At 42.2% G+C, this 18,895-nt stretch overlaps 1 protein-coding gene across 1 annotated transcript; it reads right to left on the reverse strand.

Moving 5' to 3' along the window:
* Nucleotides 1-12: 12 nt before the first annotated feature.
* Nucleotides 13-17,569, reverse strand: LOC142097357 (scavenger receptor cysteine-rich type 1 protein M130-like). The gene is made up of 9 exons (XM_075179115.1): nucleotides 17,377-17,569; nucleotides 15,597-15,917; nucleotides 13,569-13,889; nucleotides 9,578-9,904; nucleotides 6,730-7,068; nucleotides 5,045-5,359; nucleotides 3,670-3,987; nucleotides 1,556-1,864; nucleotides 13-682 (listed from the first exon to the last, which is right to left on the reverse strand). The coding sequence occupies exons 1-9, from the start codon at nucleotides 17,447-17,449 to the stop codon at nucleotides 348-350; spliced, it is 2,658 nt and encodes an 885-aa protein (XP_075035216.1). The 5' UTR covers nucleotides 17,450-17,569; the 3' UTR covers nucleotides 13-347.
* Nucleotides 17,570-18,895: the final 1,326 nt, after the last annotated feature.

The raw sequence follows: 18,895 nt of genomic DNA on the forward strand, positions 1-18,895 counted from the left end.
TAAAATCAATCTGACTTAAAGGAATGGTGGCGAATGTATTGGGATTAGCGGAAAATAAAATTGTTAATTTAAATTGACACATGGCGAGAATGAACGATATCTTACCAGCTGCCTCATGCAATTAAAATGGGGGCAGATAGCCTCCCCCCAGCACCTCTTGTTACCTAAAGGTTGGAACGGCCACCTGATCACCGTGCGGTGAGAGAGGATTGCTATTCTATGGAGTTCAATCAGTGCCCCTTACCCCTACGTGTACTTATTAGGGGACAACACCCCCTCTAGTCAATAAAAGGTTATTTTAAACACAATTACAATCCAATAAAGAACAGACCTGAATATGTAGCACATTAGGTGGACCTATCAGAACGTTCACACTGAATTATAGCCACCTCCGTCCTATCACAGATGATTGATCCCCATGGAGCAGAGGGACATTCACTGAGAGACCTGTCAGTACTCCGACAATCAATAAAGTCCAGCCAAGAGTTGGCGGCCTCAATGCCATATTTGTTAGCAATTTTATGGTGCCCGTGTAATCCACAACCCAGCTGCTTGCATGTAACAGAGAGGGATCGACTCGTCATTGAGTTATTGCAGACAGATCCCCAGCTTCCGTTATAGTAAATCTCCAGTCGTCCTTCACATTCGTTATCTCCACCCACCAGGCGGAGGTCTGTGAATTCTGCAACAAGAATCACGTTGCTGATTGGTCACGGTGGATAACTCTGCAAGGTATACGTTATTCACATAATTCTATCCAGGGTATCTGTTGTGTCATTGTCTGATAAAGTCTAGGTTTCCCTAATCACGGTTCATCATAAAATGTTACTTAATTCTAAAAAAAAGATACTTTTTATTTTTGTTTCTAAGTAAACTGAAAATTTTATATTATTCATTCTTCGTTTAAGCAGGAAAAAAAAAGTTTATGGATAAAATGAATATAAGCTGGAAACATTAATTTTAGATTTTACTCCAGGATCGTCTATTTCTATCTCCCATGTTTAAGTTCCCATACCCTATTATCCTCTGTTACCTCTGTTGGCAGCTGCTTCACCTATCAAATTCCCTTCCAGTAAAGTAATTATTTCTCAGACTTAACCTTCTAGCCTCCAGTTTTAGTGCATGTCCTCTAATACTTCTCTTCCTCTGTTGAATGTTTCTCTCCTGTACCTATGTAAAAGCCTTAACAATATAATGTGTGTTTGTGTGTCTGTGGGGTATGGAAGTTATAATGTAAGCTTAAATGGTGCGAAAGTGAATGACTCCATGTTCTCTGTACATTGCTGCGTAATATAATTGACGCTATATAAATAAACAATAATAGTATGATTTCTGATGTAGACCATGCACCATTTTAGTTGCTTTTCTCTATGTTCTCTCCAGTTTGTCCTGCTGGAGCTATGACCTCAGTGTTGTAGCTGTGGTCTTATCAATGACCTCTATAGTGGTAGCACCAGATCTGTCTATCTGCAAATAATTCCCCTCCCGATGTAGCCTAGCATTGGACTAGGCCGCATAGTTTATAACAAATACAGGAAATGTATGTTTTTTGTACCTGAGCACACAACTCTTGCAGCTTCCTTGTCTCCAGAGTCAGGATGTCCCAGTGGGCCAAGAAGACACTCCCGTAAGGTTTTTTCGTTCCCTGTACATTTTAAACTATCGGGCAAGATGACCACAGTTCCGTGTGCGGGCACGGTGGTTGTGTTAACGGCGTGGCCACAGCGCAGTTGTCTGCAGACTACGTCAGCGTTGGCTTTATTCCACGTATCGCCTCTGATCGTCGCCCACTCTCCGCGGTGATACATCTGCACCGTTCCGGCACACCGGCCAGGGCTCTCCACCAGCCGCACACTTGTACCTTCTGTAATGGTGGAAGGAAACGTGTGAGAGCTTCCTGAGTGTGTTCTACAGTACTGTTCATTACAAAATGCATTTAAAGAAATAGGAACCAAAATTAAGACAAGAATTACTTTAGTTACATAGAAACATACAATTGGACGTAGATAAGAACCACTTGGCCCATCTAATCTGCCCATTTTGTTAACCTATAGTAACCACACACCCTATTTGGTCCTTAGTTCTTTGAAATGATATTTTTATATATATATCCCAAGCATGTTTAAATTGCTCTACTGTATTAGCCTCTACCCCCTCTGATAGGAGGCTATTCCACTTATCTACTACCCTTTTTGGGAAGTAGTTTTTCCTCACATTTCCGCTGAACCTACTTCCCCCCAGTGTCAGTACATGTCCTCGTGTTCTAATACTTCCTTTTCCTTTGAAGAATGTTTCCCTCCTGTACCTTATTATAGCTCTTGATATATTTTAAAGTTTCTATCACGTCCCCCCTTTCACTTCTCTCTTCTACATATTAAGATCTTTTAGTATTTCCAGGTAAGTGTTGTGCTGTAGGCTATGCACCATTTTAGTTTCCCTTCTTCGTACAGTCTCTAATGTATTTATATCCTTCTGGAGATATGGCCTCCAGAACTGAACACAGTATTCTAGATGAGGCCGTAACAATGACCTATACAGTGACATGATTACTTCTTTCTTTCTGCTACTGAACCCTGTCTGTATGCAACAAAGCATCTGACTTGCCTTTTTCCGTGCTTACCTGCCATTAACGCACCTGAAATAGTGACTCCTCAGTAGTTTCCATTATTATGCCGTTAATACTGTATTTAGCCTTTAAGGTTTTGAGACCCAAGTGCATGATTTTACATTTTTTGACATTAAACTGTAGCTGCCACAGAGTAAGGTTACTTATAGTCTATAGCTGACTATCCTGGTCCATGAAAGTCAAATCCTGAGGTCACACTTGGGGTCCCGACTCGGGCTTATCCAATCTTCATGAGGATGCAGCCAATTGTCTTCACGAGGGACCTGTGACATCACTGAGTTGAGAGGCTGCTCTTTTATGAATGTCAGACCCCAAATTTAGTTATTTTGCACCACTAGTCACCTTTTGCTGTGACCAGGTCTCTGGTCCTTAAATCAGCCCCATTCCATATTTATAAAACATGTACATATATTTTTGATCAATACAAGTACAATCATGGGTTCTTTAGGAGGACAAGCAGGGTACACTAACCCACCCACAGCAGCATAATTTACATCCCTTACTGAATTGCAAACAGCTGTCCGGGACTATATAGGCTGCCGGTGGCGACAGAAAACCATAACGGCTGTCTCTGGTAGTTTATTAATGTCATTGGTTCCTAGTGAGCTGATTGGCTGCATTCTCACGAATATAGGATCAGCCCACAAAACGTCTGCCTCCACAGTGTGTATGGTATATTTTAAATACCCATTCTAACGAATGTGGGGGAGTGCTCTTGTTATTGCAATTTCTGGGGGTTTAATGTTTAAAGGATTATGAGTGTTCCAATGAGAGATCGGGTACAGAACAAAGTCAATGGCTTCAACGACACCCATGGTATATTTTAATTTGCCCCTGTCACCTTCTATCCATTATGGTATGCTTTCACAGTATTGTACCGTATGATGTAAGTTTTGGTTTTGATAATTAAATTACCGACAAAACAAACTCTTGGGCTTCCAAAAACAGATTTGGCATCAAGGGAAGCTACGATTCTCATAATCTTGGTTCCATTTATGGAAGAGAGCGAACGGGATGATTTAAACATTGAGGGCCATCTCAACCTGAGCAAATTACTCCAACATCTGTCTCGGAGTCTGTGGAGTCATCTGAAGAGTTGAGTTGGGTTTTCGAACAATCCTCTACGTGGCTTTCATTTCCTTCACAGTTGAGGCTGTTCCACAACACGCTGCCACCTTCTGGTTCCTTAAGAGTGAATGAAGCCAAGGCCTCACCGCAGTGTAGTTCTCTGCAGACCACTCGAGCATCCTTAATGTCCCAACGATGGTCTGTGACTCTGCCCCAGATGTCATTTTGCTGGACTTCCAACCTCCCTTCACAGTGACTAGGTCCATCGACCAGCCGAAGAGACTCTAACTTGCCTGGGATATATTGGTGATAAATAAAGAAAATGACGGTCAAAGTTGAAATATTACCATCTACAGTAGAATATAAAGGAGCAATATACAAGTCACAGATGAGTTCAGATGCTTTAAAACAAAGCTCCAAGTAACTGATAATGTAATGAAGGTGGTCTAGGAGGTGCTCATCTATACTAATTTATCTAGGTATAGTAGCCTGGAGAAATAGAATGTACACATCCAACAGTTGTCAAGGAAGCTGATGGGTCGACTGTCATGGCTCATCCAATCAGCTGCACCAACAACTGCCTAATACAGCCTGTGTGCATTCCAACTTCTCTTGGCTTTTACGCCTGGAGAAATAACCATTACAAACATCGGCATGGGGTGAGCATCTCACCCTCGGTATCCAATGTTTTTACTACTTGTAGTGGGGTCATTGTAAAAAATATTAGTTGCCTGGCGTTCTGTCATGGAGCCTGTCCGATCAGAGGATTGGGGAAGCCCGCAAAAGTGAGATGGTCTCACATAAATTTGCCACAAAACGTAATTTTTTGTTTTGAGTGGAGTTATCTTTTAGTATTGTTAGACAGAGCAGGGTACTTTCTGTTATCACAGAGTTCTTAATGTTGAATACTGATGTCATTTATAACTGTCTCATAGCCAACAACATAACAAATTAAAGACATTATTGTAGTCTAGTTATTGAAGTTCTAGAAAAGGCAGGCCTTAGCAAATGGGAATTATCACAGAGGTAACAATGGATATTTTGGGCAGCACTGATATGATTGATATATGCATAGCATACATATAATTAATGGTATGTATGAATTGTGCCCAAGATTAATAGTAATATAACCTGGACTCCGCTGTGTCATGGTGGTCAGAAATGGTACTGCAGTTGTGTTTAATTAGCTTCTTAGCATCCTTTGGTGGATTATATGCATATGTACTCCCCCTGTAAACACACCGGTCTATAACAGCATGTAATAACTGTGGTTCCTAAATTAGCTGCAACTGTATCTATATTTTGAGATTTTTTTTATTTTTTTTTAAAAGACTAAGATAGTCCACTTACCTGAACATATTACACCTGCTGTCTCCCAGTGTGGGCACTTACTATTACCTAGGGCAGAGTTTGTGCACTCCCTGAGATTAGTCTCAGTGCCTTTACAATGAAACTCATCAGTCCAGACCTGGTCATTCTTCCCAAAGTATCCTCCACTGGGGACTGACACAGCGGTGCCACAGTGTAACTGGCTGCACAACACGTTGGCAGCTCGTAGATCCCAGTGCGCTCTGCACAGAGACCCCCATTTGCCAGCAGAGAGCATCTCTACCCTTCCCGAGCAAGGCCGGCTGCCATTTGCTATCCTGAAGTCACTGCTCAGACCTATGGAGGTAGAGAGTAAGAGAGGGTGAGAGAGCTAGAGAGAGGAGATAAGGGAGAGGAAGAGAGGAGAGGGAGACACGGAAGGGTGAGCGAGAGGATAGAGAGAGTTAGAGGGAGGAGATAAAGAGAAGGAGGGAAGACATGGATGGGTTGGACAGAGGAGGAAAGGAAGAGGAGAGGGAGAGAATAAGAGGCGAAAGAGATGGAGGGAGGAAATAAAGAGAGAGAGGGAGGGGTTGGAGAGAGGAGATAAGAGAGAGAGATAAGGAAAGGAAGAGAGGGAAGGAGTGAGAAGAGAGAGATGGAGGGGTGAGAGAGCGTTAATGAGAGTGAGTGGAAGGAGAGAGAGGGAAAGTTGGAGGAGAGAGGGATAGAGAGAGAGAGGAAGGAGAGAGGGGAAGTTTAGTAAATATACACAGAAAAGCTCTGTCATAGCATATCTGGTTTTAGAGCATGTGTTAACATGCTATAACATAGGCTTTAGAAATCTCTGACATTCAAGCCTAGGATATAGCATGCTGAGACATGCTATTATGTCAACACTGAAAAGAAATAAACAGGTGTGCCCTATAGGGGAAAATAAGATTAAAACCTTAAACAGCACAAACAGAACAATGTATATGCAAACTTTTGTATAGACCAAACACACAGGTCCCAAACTGTAGTACACATATTTGTTATTCTTATAGTTGTGACAGTTTCAGTATACAATTTTAGGTCATTTTCTGGGATGAACTTATTGTGTAAAAGTGTCTGAGAGGAAAAATGAGGGGAAATTGTAGTATCTTTAATTTTTTTTTCCATAAATGAAAAAGATATTTACCAAACAAAATTATACTGAGAATTGCTATATTGTACCTGATGTCAACATCAATCTTTAATTTTTTTTTATTACAATTTATGTATAGTACAATTTTTGTAACAGACACCTGTGTTATTGTACATCTTTCTGATTGGTACCTCGCTAATAATCATTCTGGTTCTCCTGTTGTCTTGATAATTTTGTGTGACAACTGTTCCTTTATTATTTTCCTTTCGTAAATGTTTGGACTTCAATTAAAAAATGTGGAACCTCCCCCCTCAGAAAAACCCAAACTGTGATACTAAAAGAAAGCCCTAATTGTTTCCCACAAAAAATACAAAAGTTATAATATGTAAAGAAAAAAAGCTATCTTTGACAAAACCGACCTAGCTCTTAAATGTGAAAAAGGGTGTGGCTACCTGAGGTGCAAACTGGACACACAGCTGTGGGTGTGAAAGAGTTAAACGAGAGAGAGAGAGAGAGAGAGAATACTGATTCACTAGAAATTGTACTAATGTTCCATAATCTCTTCCATAATTTAGCTCTTGTCCCCTTTATTGACACATACCCATGTTTCTTTCCTCACAGGTCACCCCAACATCACTCCTATGTCCACAGCTATTGACTCCCCACATTCGATGGTCACACTCCCACAGAGCTGACTCTTCTCCTGTACATCTCACGTGGTTTAACCAAATCCTCCCAGAACCAGCTCCAAAGCTGGTGACCTTCGCCTCCATACTGTGTTTACGTAAGCTGCCGCAACCCAGTTGTCTACAAACCACGTTGGCTTCTTTGACACCCCAGTAATATCCACATACGGTGCCCCACTCTCCCCGATGCTTCACCATCACTCTTCCTTCACACTCATTCCTCCCACCAACGAGTTTGAGCTCCTCTGGTTCTCCTGTAAACAAACAGAAGATACATGGATTGGTGAGGTGTCAACAGTATCGAAAACATGGGCCAAGCTTTGACATGAGCGTAGAATTTTCCTTGTGCCTATGGTGGGTCTCAGAGGTACTTGGCTGAACTAGGATGCTCCCTACTCTGCACCGTCAATGTTTTGGTCAAGAGAATTTAGAAAGAGGTTAGCTCAAAGTTTAAAAAATAGATAAAGTTTAGGTGAGCACTATCCACCCATTCTGCAGATCCTTGGACATTTTGGTGGCTCCAAACCTCATTCAAGAGTTGTGACTACACTACTTCCACAGTTACTGTGGTTCAAAGCATCCCTAGTAGTGAGCACCTTGGGCTGGTGCACAAGTCCTGGGGCAAATGAATGTCAGTAAGTACTTTGTGATGTAAAGGAAATAGGGTCTGGTCTAGGTGAAGAACACACTGGCCTGGTTTCTAGAATCCACAAACAGGTTGTTGGTCAAGACCTTTACTATGAACAATATTATTACAGCTGCAGCCAATACAGAAACATTCTCAACCTAATATAACTTTATACATTTATCTCCTATAGCTTTCTCAAATCCTGCTGAAAGCCTAAGGTTCCCACAGTCGTAGTGTAATGCTGTCCTGTATATATCTTGTTATATGTGTTTTTTTAAGCTATTGGGATATATTTATTAAAGAAAACGCTATTGCGGACAAAAATGGGTGTTTTCGCTGGCGATAGTACATCACTCTATACCTTAACTTCCCCGTGATTTCACTGGTGATAGCTTCTTCATGTTTGGGGCTGGGGTCGGGGTTTTGGGGGAGTGTTTAACAAGCGTTGTGGCTGAACATAGCTGGCTAGCCGGGTCATGCATTTGCAGATTCCCTGAGACTTGGCAAAGACCCATGGCCATTATTTTCTTGACAAATTGCGACAATAACAGATTATTTTATTAATAAATAGTGCAATGTCCTTCAGCAGCCACATGAAAGGGTTTCAGAAGTCAGATGGGCATTAAAATATGCACCCCAATGACACGTCTTTTCTCTAAATAACTTCACTTGTGAAATTTTAATTCCATATTTTTTCAATTTGTACTAGATGTTTGAAAGATATCAAGCTGTGTTTTGTTATATTCTTGGAAGAATTAATGCGAAAAACCAAAATGTAGAAAATTGACTCATTGACCTTTGGGTGAATTGAACAATTTTCACACAATATTTCAGAATGATTCATATCTTATGCTGCGTCACTTTGATCTATGTAGTTTTCTCCAACTTTAAAATGATAACTTCTAAAAGTTAAAGTCGATTATTTGTATATGTTGTCATTTTTCCACAATAATTCAAACAAACAGATTTCACAGTGCACACTGCTTCTAGTCGGAGTAAACAGACAGCCCAGCACTAGATGAGATTTGGTATCTACATAAACAGCATATTTGAAATATGTTCTGGAGAATGAGGAGTTCTGGCAGGGTTGTGAAAGAGGAGACTGCCCAAAATTGTTGGGAAAACAGTGAGAGTCTCACACATCTGGAACATTTGCACGTTTCAATCTCTGGGAGCAAAATAAGGAATGACCTTAAGAGGTCTATTTATGACCCACCACAAAAATAGCATGTACATTATCATCCCTCATCACTGTTTTTTTGCACCAATAGGGATAAAGTACTGTGGCGGTTTATCCTAAAAGTCATGGCGGGACAGCGCATCCGATAAGAGGTTGTACTGGCGATGACTCTGTTTCATTTACAAATTCGGGTTTTGACCCAGAGTATTTACAGTGCTTGTGCGACCTAGGGTTAATCAACGCAGGGGAGAGCACAAGACCCACCAACCCCCCCCCGTGATCCTCTTCCCATTTTCTATAATGCCCGGTGAGATTATCTACACCTTATCTATTCCAAACTCACTGGCACTAGGTAGGAAATAGAGAAGACCAACAAGGAAAAGGTTAGATAATTACCTGAATAAATGACAATAGCAGAATCATATATGGCCACTGTGTTCTCCCCTGGTACCTCTTATGTCTGCTCATGAGGTGCCTCATGCCTCAGTGAGGTCTCTAGTTCTATGTGAATTGATAGCTTGCATTGTTCTGGAACTACAAGGACCAGCACAGGGGCAAACGCAGGATTTGTAGAGGGGGGGTTTCCCCCATCACGCCACCAGTGGGGCGTGACCAGCCTGCATGGGGGCGTGGCTATAATATTACACAGTGCTTGGCTGCTCTCCAACTCTTCCTATCCCTATAATATACATGGGCAATGCTGCATGCACTACTGTTAGGTGCACGCAGCTCTCCCTTTTCAAACAGAGCTGTGTGAAGTGGAGGCAGGGTCCAGCCACCTCAATTATACAGTGCTCCAGGCTTGGAGGGGGGTTTCCAGGCACTAGGAAACCACACCCTCGGTTTGCCTATGCAGCATAACCCAGTTCCACAACAGCTGGAGAGACACAAGTTAAACGGTCAGAAAGAAAGAAACAGTCTAAGCACAGAGAACGCAGAAACAATTAACCCTTGCCTGCACAGATGACGCCTACATCCTGCGCGTGCTCGCAGAATGGATTCCCCCACATCTGGTGTTTGCATTGCCAGAGGCTGGGCTCTTTTCCGGTGCACTTGACATCACTGAACCAGATTCTCTCAGTGCCAGGTCCAAACGAAGTCGCCTTGATCTGTGCGGTGTCTCCAAACGAGGCGCTACAGCCCACATGGCGACACACCACTGCTGCGTCGGTCGCGTCCCAGAATTCACCACACACCGTGCCCCACTGCCCCTGGTACCTCACCTCCAGTCTCCCCTCGCACTCCGTAGCTCCTCCCACGAGTCTGAGCTCCTGTGGGCCACCTGTGGGAACCAAACATATTAAATATACATTATAATATGGGATTTATGCAGCTATGTAGCATATTGATCAGGGGCTAAAACATATCTCCCAATATGTTGTCCTGATTTTAGAACACTGAAAGGAGCCTCTCACAGAGTCATACCACCCAGCTGTCCCAATTTTGTCAGGACATCCCGATTTGTGAGTTGAAAAAGGAGCGGGGCTTAACAAAAAGTGGGTGGGGTTTTACACAGATTTGCCCGTTTGTGGGCGTGGTTTGGGCGGAACATGGGGTGTGTCTTATGTCTTATTTTATCCTTATTTCGTGAATCTAAATTTTGAGAAGTAGAAGGAAAGTAGATGGCTTCACTATGTGGGCATGGTTGGGTGTATCTGGGATGAGTTTGGGGGGATAGTGGGAGGGGATTATTTTGTCTCGTCCTGGCTTTTTAAAATATAGGTATGGGTAAAAGCACCGGGATCTGGTGCCAAATATCATCCGATACAACTTCATAAAACCTCACTATTAATAACACCTACCATACACACTAACACCAAGCACATCACCCCTATGTCCATAGACACTTCCCCTGTGTTACTTGCCTTTCTGGGTGTCCTCTGACATTGGCCACTTGTCTGCCCCCTTATGTCTCTCCCATCTGGTCTCATGAGTTCCCTGTCATGCCTACCACCTTACATGTGCCCCCTATGCCAGCTCTGAGCTCAGGTAACATATAGGGATGGAGACTTGGTACGTTATTAGTTCCATTAACTGTTATCACTATTGCGGTGTAATGATTCTATTCTATGCTGGGGATCAGATTTATAGTGATTACTTGATTGACACCCTGGGGATAAATGTATCAAGCTGAGAGTTTTCTGGCTAGTTTGAAAAGTGGAGATGTTGCCTATAGCAACCAATCAGATTCTAGCTGTCATTTTGTAGAATGTACTAAATAAATGATAGCTAGAATCTGATTGGTTTTTCAAACCCGCCGGAAAACTCTGAGCTTGATACATTTACCCCCCTGTGCCTTTAAGCGACTGCTTCATGGTTAAATAATGCTCCAAGAATGAACAGGAGTTAGACTGAGCTTGCCTTGAGAGACTTACTGTATATCCCAATGAAAATGGGGAGATATTACTGTATATTGTACAATACTGGGGGTGTGAGGCTTACTGTGGCTCAGTGGTTAGCACTTCTGCCTCACAGCGCTGGAGACAAGAGTTCGATTCCCGACCATGGCCGTATCTGTGTGGAGTTTGTATGTTCTCCCCGTGTTTGCGGGTAGGTTGTGTTTCGTTGTGTGCATGTAGTAGGAAATTTAGACTGTGGGACAGGGCAAGGTGTGAATGACAAATATTCTCAGTACAGCACTGTGTAATTGAATAAATATTAATATATTTGGAGTGAGGCTTTTGATGTATATTCAGTCCAGAGTGGACATGAAAAAAATGTGAGATAGAAGTTAGTGACCAGGGGGTATATTTACTAAACTGCGGGTTTGAAAAAGTGGGGATGTTGCCTATAGCAACCAATCCGATTCTAGTTATCATTTATATAGTACATTCTACAAAATGACAGCTAGAATCTGATTGGTTGCTATAGCAACATCTCCACTTTTTCAAACCCGCAGTTAAGTAAATCTAGCCCCAGGTCACATCAGGAGTATGTATGAAAGGGGGCACGTAGCTTTAGCAGAGAGTCTTGTGGGCAAAAAAAAGGCAGTGGCTATTAGATTGTGGGCGTGGCCATGACACATTGGTGGATCAAGGGGGTGTCTAATGTTATCCCAATTTTTTAAAATTGGGAAGTTGAGGAGGCAGAACCAGTAGTAGTTTTAATCTGCATCCGGTAAAGTCACTCTTCCTCTGAATAAAGAAATCTAAAAAAGGTAATACACATTAGGAAGCAAGCTAAGCAATATCTATACCAGACCCAAAAAGTATGTGAGGTCACAAAATCTATTATTAAACATATGTGTTTATTTAAATGTCTATATAGATAGTCCCATGACATATTTTACAAATGTACAAGAATACATTACAGAGAGCAAAATACAATTATGGTACATTAATAGAAGTGCCGTAATAAGCATTATTATTGTCTTGCCCAATGAGCTTACAGTCTAATCAGGTTTATATAAAAACAAACAGAAATGTTTACTGCATTTATCAACCTGGACCAATGGGGTCTATGTACTAAGCAGGGGTCATGGGTTTACTTAACTGCTTAACTAAGTAAGTGTAGGGAACTTGATAATGGTTACACTGGAGGTAGGGAGATCCAGAGATAGGGAGCATGGTAATGGTTACATTGGAGGTAGGGAGATCCAGAGATAGGGAACATGGTAACGGTTACATTGGAGGTAGGGAGATCCAGAGATAGGGAACATGGTAACGGTTACACTGGAGGTAGGGAGATCCAGATATAGGGAGCATGGTAACGGTTACACTGGAGGTAGGGAGATCCAGAGATAGGGAGCATGATAACGGTTACACTAGAGGTAGGGAGATCCAGAGATAGGGAGCATGGTAACGGTTACATTGGAGGTAGGGAGATCCAGAAATAGGGAACATGATAACGGTTACACTGGGAGGTAGGGAGATCCAGAGATAGGGAACATGATGACGTTACACTCGGAGGTAGGGAGATCCAGAGATAGGGAACATGATAACGGTTACACTGGAGGTAGGGAGATCCAGAGATAGGGAACATGATAACGGTTACACTGGGAGGTAGGGAGATCCAGAGATAGGGAACATGATAATGGTTACACTGGAGGTAGGGAGATCCAGAGATAGGGAGCATGATGATGGTTACACTGGAGGTAGGGAGATCCAGAGATAGGGAGCATGATAACGGTTACACTAGAGGTAGGGAGATCCAGAGATAGGGAGCATGGTAACGGTTACATTGGAGGTAGGGAGATCCAGAGATAGGGAACATGATAACGGTTACACTGGGAGGTAGGGAGATCCAGAGATAGGGAACATGATGACGTTACACTGGGAGGTAGGGAGATCCAGAGATAGGGAACATGATAACGGTTACACTGGAGGTAGGGAGATCCAGAGATAGGGAGCATGATAACGGTTACACTGGAGGTAGGGAGATCCAGAGATAGGGAGCATGATGATGGTTACACTGGAGGTAGGGAGATCCAGAGATAGGGAACATTATAACGGTTACACTGGAGGTAGGGAGATCCAGAGATAGGGAGCATGATAATGGTTACACTGGGAGGTAGGGAGATCCAGAGATAGGGAACATGATGATGGTTACACTGGAGGTAGGGAGATCCAGAGATAGGGAGCATGATGATGGTTACACTGGGTGGTAGGGAGATCCAGAGATCAGGAGCATGATGATGGTTACACTTGGAGGTAGGGAGATCCAGAGATAGGGAACAGCATAGGAAAAGTGTTTTAATTGGGAAGAAGCCATGATAGTATACGGTGTATAAAATAAACCAGCCACAGAGGACCACATGGAGGGGACAGGGGTCCACATACTGCTACATTGCTGTTTCCAACTTTATTCTCTCTTAAAATCCTTGTGCACAGGGATTGAGTAACCCTCTAACCCCAACAGACACCTTAAATATCAGCACATGTCAATCAATGCAACAATATACTAACACAGAATAATATCATAATATATCACGTATAATATAATTATACCTGAGCAGATAACTCCAGCGTCGTCTCGGTGTTTGCATCGGCTGATTCCCCACATACGATGCTTACAGTCCCAGAGAGCGGACTCATTCCCGACGCATTTCACGTGACTAAGCCAAATTCTCCCCGATCCGGCTCCAAATGAAGCTGCCTGGGCCTGGCTGTCGTTGGTGAGGTTACAGCCCAGCTGTCTGCAGACCACGGCGGCGTTGTCGGTATGCCAGTCCAAACCACAGACGGTGCCCCATTCTCCTCTATGCCTCACCTCCACTCTCCCCTCGCACTCCGTGCTTCCCCCGGACAGTCTCAGCTCCTCTCTTTCACCTGGTAATAGACATAGGAGAGGTCAGTGACACATGTACACACTGCAGCTGGAGCACATAGACTGTAACTATAGGGGGGCTTTACACAAAAATGTTTCTCCATTATGCCCATTATCAGAATTGAGTTGTCCTAAGTGACATCTTAAGTAGTTTTGAAACTTTAAAGGAACATTAAATAAAAGACTAAATGATTTAATGTTGTTTAAATCTAAATATGGAACACTAGGGTTGAATTATTAACTAAATAATATGAGGGCGAACAGCACATTTAAGAATCTGCAAATGTGTCCTCTATGTAGTTTTGTGCTATATTGTGCTTTTCTCCAACCATATTATATACACTTATATATTATATACATTATATATATGCCATATATGACCCTTCACTGGATTGTGGGTGTAAATAGTAGTACATACAGTGAAAGGAGTGTAGACATCACTTCACAGTCCCGCCTACTGTCAGTTTAGGACCGCCCCCTTCATTCATTTCAACCTTTATGTTGATCTTGTGACGTAGCGTAAATCTGATTGTACTGCAAGCTAGGGACATGACCCAAGTCATATATATATATATATATATATATATATATATAAAAAAAAAGGAATTTAAATATTTAACAATTCATCCCACATCCCCTTACTGTAACGAATGACGTTTAGAGGTGTTACCCATAACAACCAATCAGATTTCCGGTGGTCTTTATCTATAATGTACTAGATAATTGATAGCTAGAATCTGATTGGTTGCTATGTACAACGCTTCCACTTTTCCATTTTAGAAGCTTTGAGAAGTCCACTCCTTGCTCTCTCTAAATAACCCCTACAGGGTCCTGTCTAAGTGTCTGATTCTCTGTTTGTTTGGATGGTTCTGACACTCCCGGACCCTTAATAGCCCATAGGAGCAAGTTACCTGCAAGTTATATATTCTATATTGTCTTTAGGACTGTCCTTCCTTGTACTCAATATTCTATAATGATATGCCACCATTTTCCCGCTACTTATGCCTTTTCGTATGCTAATGAGTAAAAATAGGTGTGGTCTACATGATGTCTTCACATTTATAGGCTACACATTATGTAGTTATTGTTTTCTCGTCCGAACCAGCGCTCCAAATTAACACTACAAGAATTATCCTGTTTTAGTATAATAGAGAACGACGTTTAAAAAATGTCGTTAAAAACTTTGTAATAGAATATGGTGTAAACATTTATAGTTCTTCCAAAGACATTTAAGAATATTTTCAGGTTCCTCCACTGTTATAGAATAAGGGCAATTTAATAGCAGCCAATTAATCTACTAGTATGTACATTTTTTGTGGGAAGTAACCAGAGCACCCAGAGGAAACCCACGCAACCACGGGGAGAACAAACACCACACAGATAAGGCCATGGTCGGGAATCAAACTCATGACACCAGGGCTGTGAGGCAGAAGTGCTAACCACTGAGTCACCATGCTGCCCTATATTATATTCTTCTAAGCAGACAATGGGCCAGATTTACTAAGCTGCGGGTTTGAAAAAGTGGGGATGTTGCCTATAGCAACCAATCAGATTCTAGCTTTCATTTATTTAGTACCTTCTACAAAATGACAGCTAGAATCTGATTGGTTGCTATAGGCAACATCCCCACTTTTTCAAACCCGCCGTTTAGTAAATCTAGCCCAATATCTACTTACACCTCGGTTTATAGTGTTATCAGCAGTTCTTACCTGCACAGACCACTCCAACGTCGTATCTGTGGTCACAGATGTCTCCTTTCTCAATGGAATGTTTACAGTCGCTCAGAGATGTCTCTTCTCCTGTGCACGTCACTCCCGTCAACCAGACGCTCCCAGAACCTCCTCCAAATGAGGACACCTTGACAGCGTGTTTTGTGGCGCGGGTACAGCCCAGCTGTCGGCAAACCACCTCCGAGTTCTTCTGATTCCAGTCATCGTTACACACCGTGCCCCACTCTCCCCGAATCTTTACCTCCACTCTACCTTCACACTCATCCGATCCCCCTGCAAGCCTCACGTCTTCTACGTCATCTACGAATCACACAAAGAAGCAAATTTATAACATGGATTATACTTGTTCGGCCTGAGTCATTAAGGAGAGCAAAGCATAAAAAAGGAGTAACTTTGCACCTGGGCAAAACCATATTGCATTGGAGGGGGAGGTAACTTTAAAATGTGGGGACAGATTTATAACTGGGGTGGGGCATGTCCTAGGTCAACTTTAAATTTCAGTGTAAACATGAAGCTATCAATTATTTGTGTGCTACATGAACAGTATTTAACTTACGTGCAAAATAATAAACTCATTTGCACCCCTTGCATTGTAACATGGTTTTTCCCTGAGATTTGCTCCTTTTTTTGCCTTAATGACTCAGGCCCTCTGTGTCTTTGGCTCAAACACATTGGACAAGGAGTGGAAATGTAAGTTTTTTTTTTTTTTATAAAAGCAGGAAATATACTGCCTACTTTCCTATGGAGCGCACAAATACTGGACAGCTTTAATTTTACAGCTAAGAGGCTTCGACTCTAATTTTGACCCCCCCTGCAGCACAACCTGTAGGTTTTTTGTACAAAATTTACACCTTTAGGCTGGATTTACTCCGAACTCTAAATGTGTCCATTATTGTCTGTGTTCTTTTCCCTTTCTCAAGGTCATTATTCTAATATGACATAAATTAAAAAAAATAACTAATCACAAAATGTGGCAAGTTGTACTTAAACAGAACTGAGTGGAAGCTGATCAGTGGATGGCACCTCTAGGGAGTGGAGTTTATACTCAAATGTCGCATAGGGTGACAGAGGGAAATGTAGGATTTCAGGGCACTCGTTAAATAATGGTGAATAAACAGGGACTAATATCCAGAGGGGAGGTCGGGTGGTAAGTCAGGAGGGGGTGTTACTGCGTCACCTGTCCCCCACTCCCTGCAGGGGCAAACGCAGGTATTGTAGAGAGCGGTTTCCACACCACGCTGCCAGTGGGCGTGACCAGCATGCATGGGGGCGTGGCTACAATGTTAGACAGTGTTTGGGTGCTCTCCAACTCTTCCTATCCCTGTAATATACATGGCCAATTATGCATGCACTACTGTTAGGTGCAGAGCTGTGTGAAGTGGGAGCAGGGTCCAGCCACCTCAATTATACAGTGCCTCAGGCTTGGAGGGGGGGTTTCCAGCTACTAGAACCAAACTCATCCAACCAGACTAGGAAACGGCTGAGTCCTTATGTGTATACTCCAGGTCCACAGCAAAAACTGTTTGTAGACTTAAAAGGACCACTCTGATATTACTACAGTACATTCGTATTGACACTAACATGATATTAAAGGCTTAGGGGGACTGGGTTTTTGGGTTTCATGTGCCTCATTTTTGCTTTGAGTTCTGCAATGGAAACTTTCATAAACAGGTCTGAGGGTATTAAAATATAACTTTTCATATTGGATCATTTTGTACGTTGGGTTTAGTTCACCTACGTTCAATCAGCCAGTACCTACCTGAGATGAGGCAGGTGACAGCCTTCAGCAGGAATATCAGAGTCCCAGCACTGAGCAGCATGTTCTGTCCCATCGCAGCTCAGATAATACGCTGCTTCTAGTGAGAATACGATATGTTTCACATCTGGCAGCGGACAGACCAGTACAGGACTCTCCTGCCAGATCCTGACTGACAGCTCAGCGGGCTTTAGTCATCCAGAATGTGGAGCCTGGAGTGTAGACTGAGTCTTATCCTTTTCTATTTCAAGGACAACTCTGCCAACAAATATTGCATTTTGCAGTGCAAGATGATTTGCTCTGCCTCATTGCTGCTTATACCTCAGAGCAGCTTTGTTTAAATAGAAAACAATTTTTAAGTTGCTTGATGGATGTGACCATATTTCTTTGGAAGTCCATACCACATCCATAATCTCAGTGATCAATAAATAAACTGCCGTGTTAGCAGTAATGTATGTCACAACCGATGTTTCTTTACCTGTTTATATTAGAGATGCTCAGGCTCAGTTTCCCGAGAACCGAACACTCCCGAACTTAGGGGATCCAAGTACCAAGCCGAGCTGGCTCGGTACTTTTGCGCGCCCTCGGAATTGAAAACAAGGCAAAACGTCATTGTGACGTCGTCGGATTTCGGGAGTTTTGGATTCCTTTTTAAATCCAGCATAACGGTGGGTGGGTGGTCGGGAGGGCACAAGGACAATTCCATCTTGCACCACTTTTCTTTTCTGCCACTGCTGTGTGCCAATGTGTCCTAAATGTGCTAGGAACTGCCGTGTGTTTGTGCCATTGCTCTGTCGCTTACCATCCAGCCAGGTCGCTGCAGTATTTGTCCGAAAGTGTATGAAAATAATATTGTGATCTGTGAGGTGGTCAAAATTGACTGCAAATGACTTGAAATTAGTGTTATTGAGGTTAATAATAATGTAGGAACAAAAAAAAGAGCAAAATTATGTTATTTTAGCATATTTTAGGATTTTTTCTAAAAAATCCAAAACCAAAACACATGAGGGTGGTTATGCCAAAACCAAAACCAAAGCACGAAGCTAATCCAGATCCAAAACCAAAACCAGGTCACGGGGGTCAGTGAGCATCTCTAATATTTATGCCCTCCCTGCTATTGTAGCATTAATATCGCTTATAACAAAAATCAATGAAATTAATGGACTTAAATTATAAGCATCAAAATGTTTCAGGGAGTATAACTTGTATTTTGCTGACATCTAGTGGACACTCATAAGCATTACACATGCAAATAAAACTTTTTATGCAGTATCCATTGTAACTGCAAGGACGCAGCTCAAATGCTTTTCAATTTCTGTCCTGCACACACTCAGTCTCTGCCCAACAATATGTTCATATTATTTTCTGGCCAGAGATTGAGTCCATGCTATTTTGAATCAGCATTGTACTGCTTATACAGTCTATGTTTGTTTCTTAACCATTTTGATTACATTAACCTATTATATGTATACTCTATAGTTTATATTGGTCATTACACATCCCTACATTACCTACTATACTT

This window comes from Mixophyes fleayi, chromosome 7 (genome assembly GCF_038048845.1).
Source record: "Mixophyes fleayi isolate aMixFle1 chromosome 7, aMixFle1.hap1, whole genome shotgun sequence".
NCBI classification, from domain to species: domain Eukaryota; kingdom Metazoa; phylum Chordata; class Amphibia; order Anura; family Limnodynastidae; genus Mixophyes; species Mixophyes fleayi.

Excerpts from the sequence above, each read along its gene's own strand:
- LOC142097357 (XM_075179115.1), bottom strand. The coding sequence starts at position 17,449 with ATGGGACAGAACATGCTGCTCAGTGCTGGGACTCTGATATTCCTGCTG. Across the intron at positions 9,905-13,568 it reads CGCTGGAGTTATCTGCTCAG|GTGGCCCACAGGAGCTCAGA; the intron begins GTATAATTATAT and ends TGGTTCCCACAG. Across the intron at positions 1,865-3,669 it reads TGTTGGAGTAATTTGCTCAG|AAGGTACAAGTGTGCGGCTG; the intron begins GTTGAGATGGCC and ends CCACCATTACAG.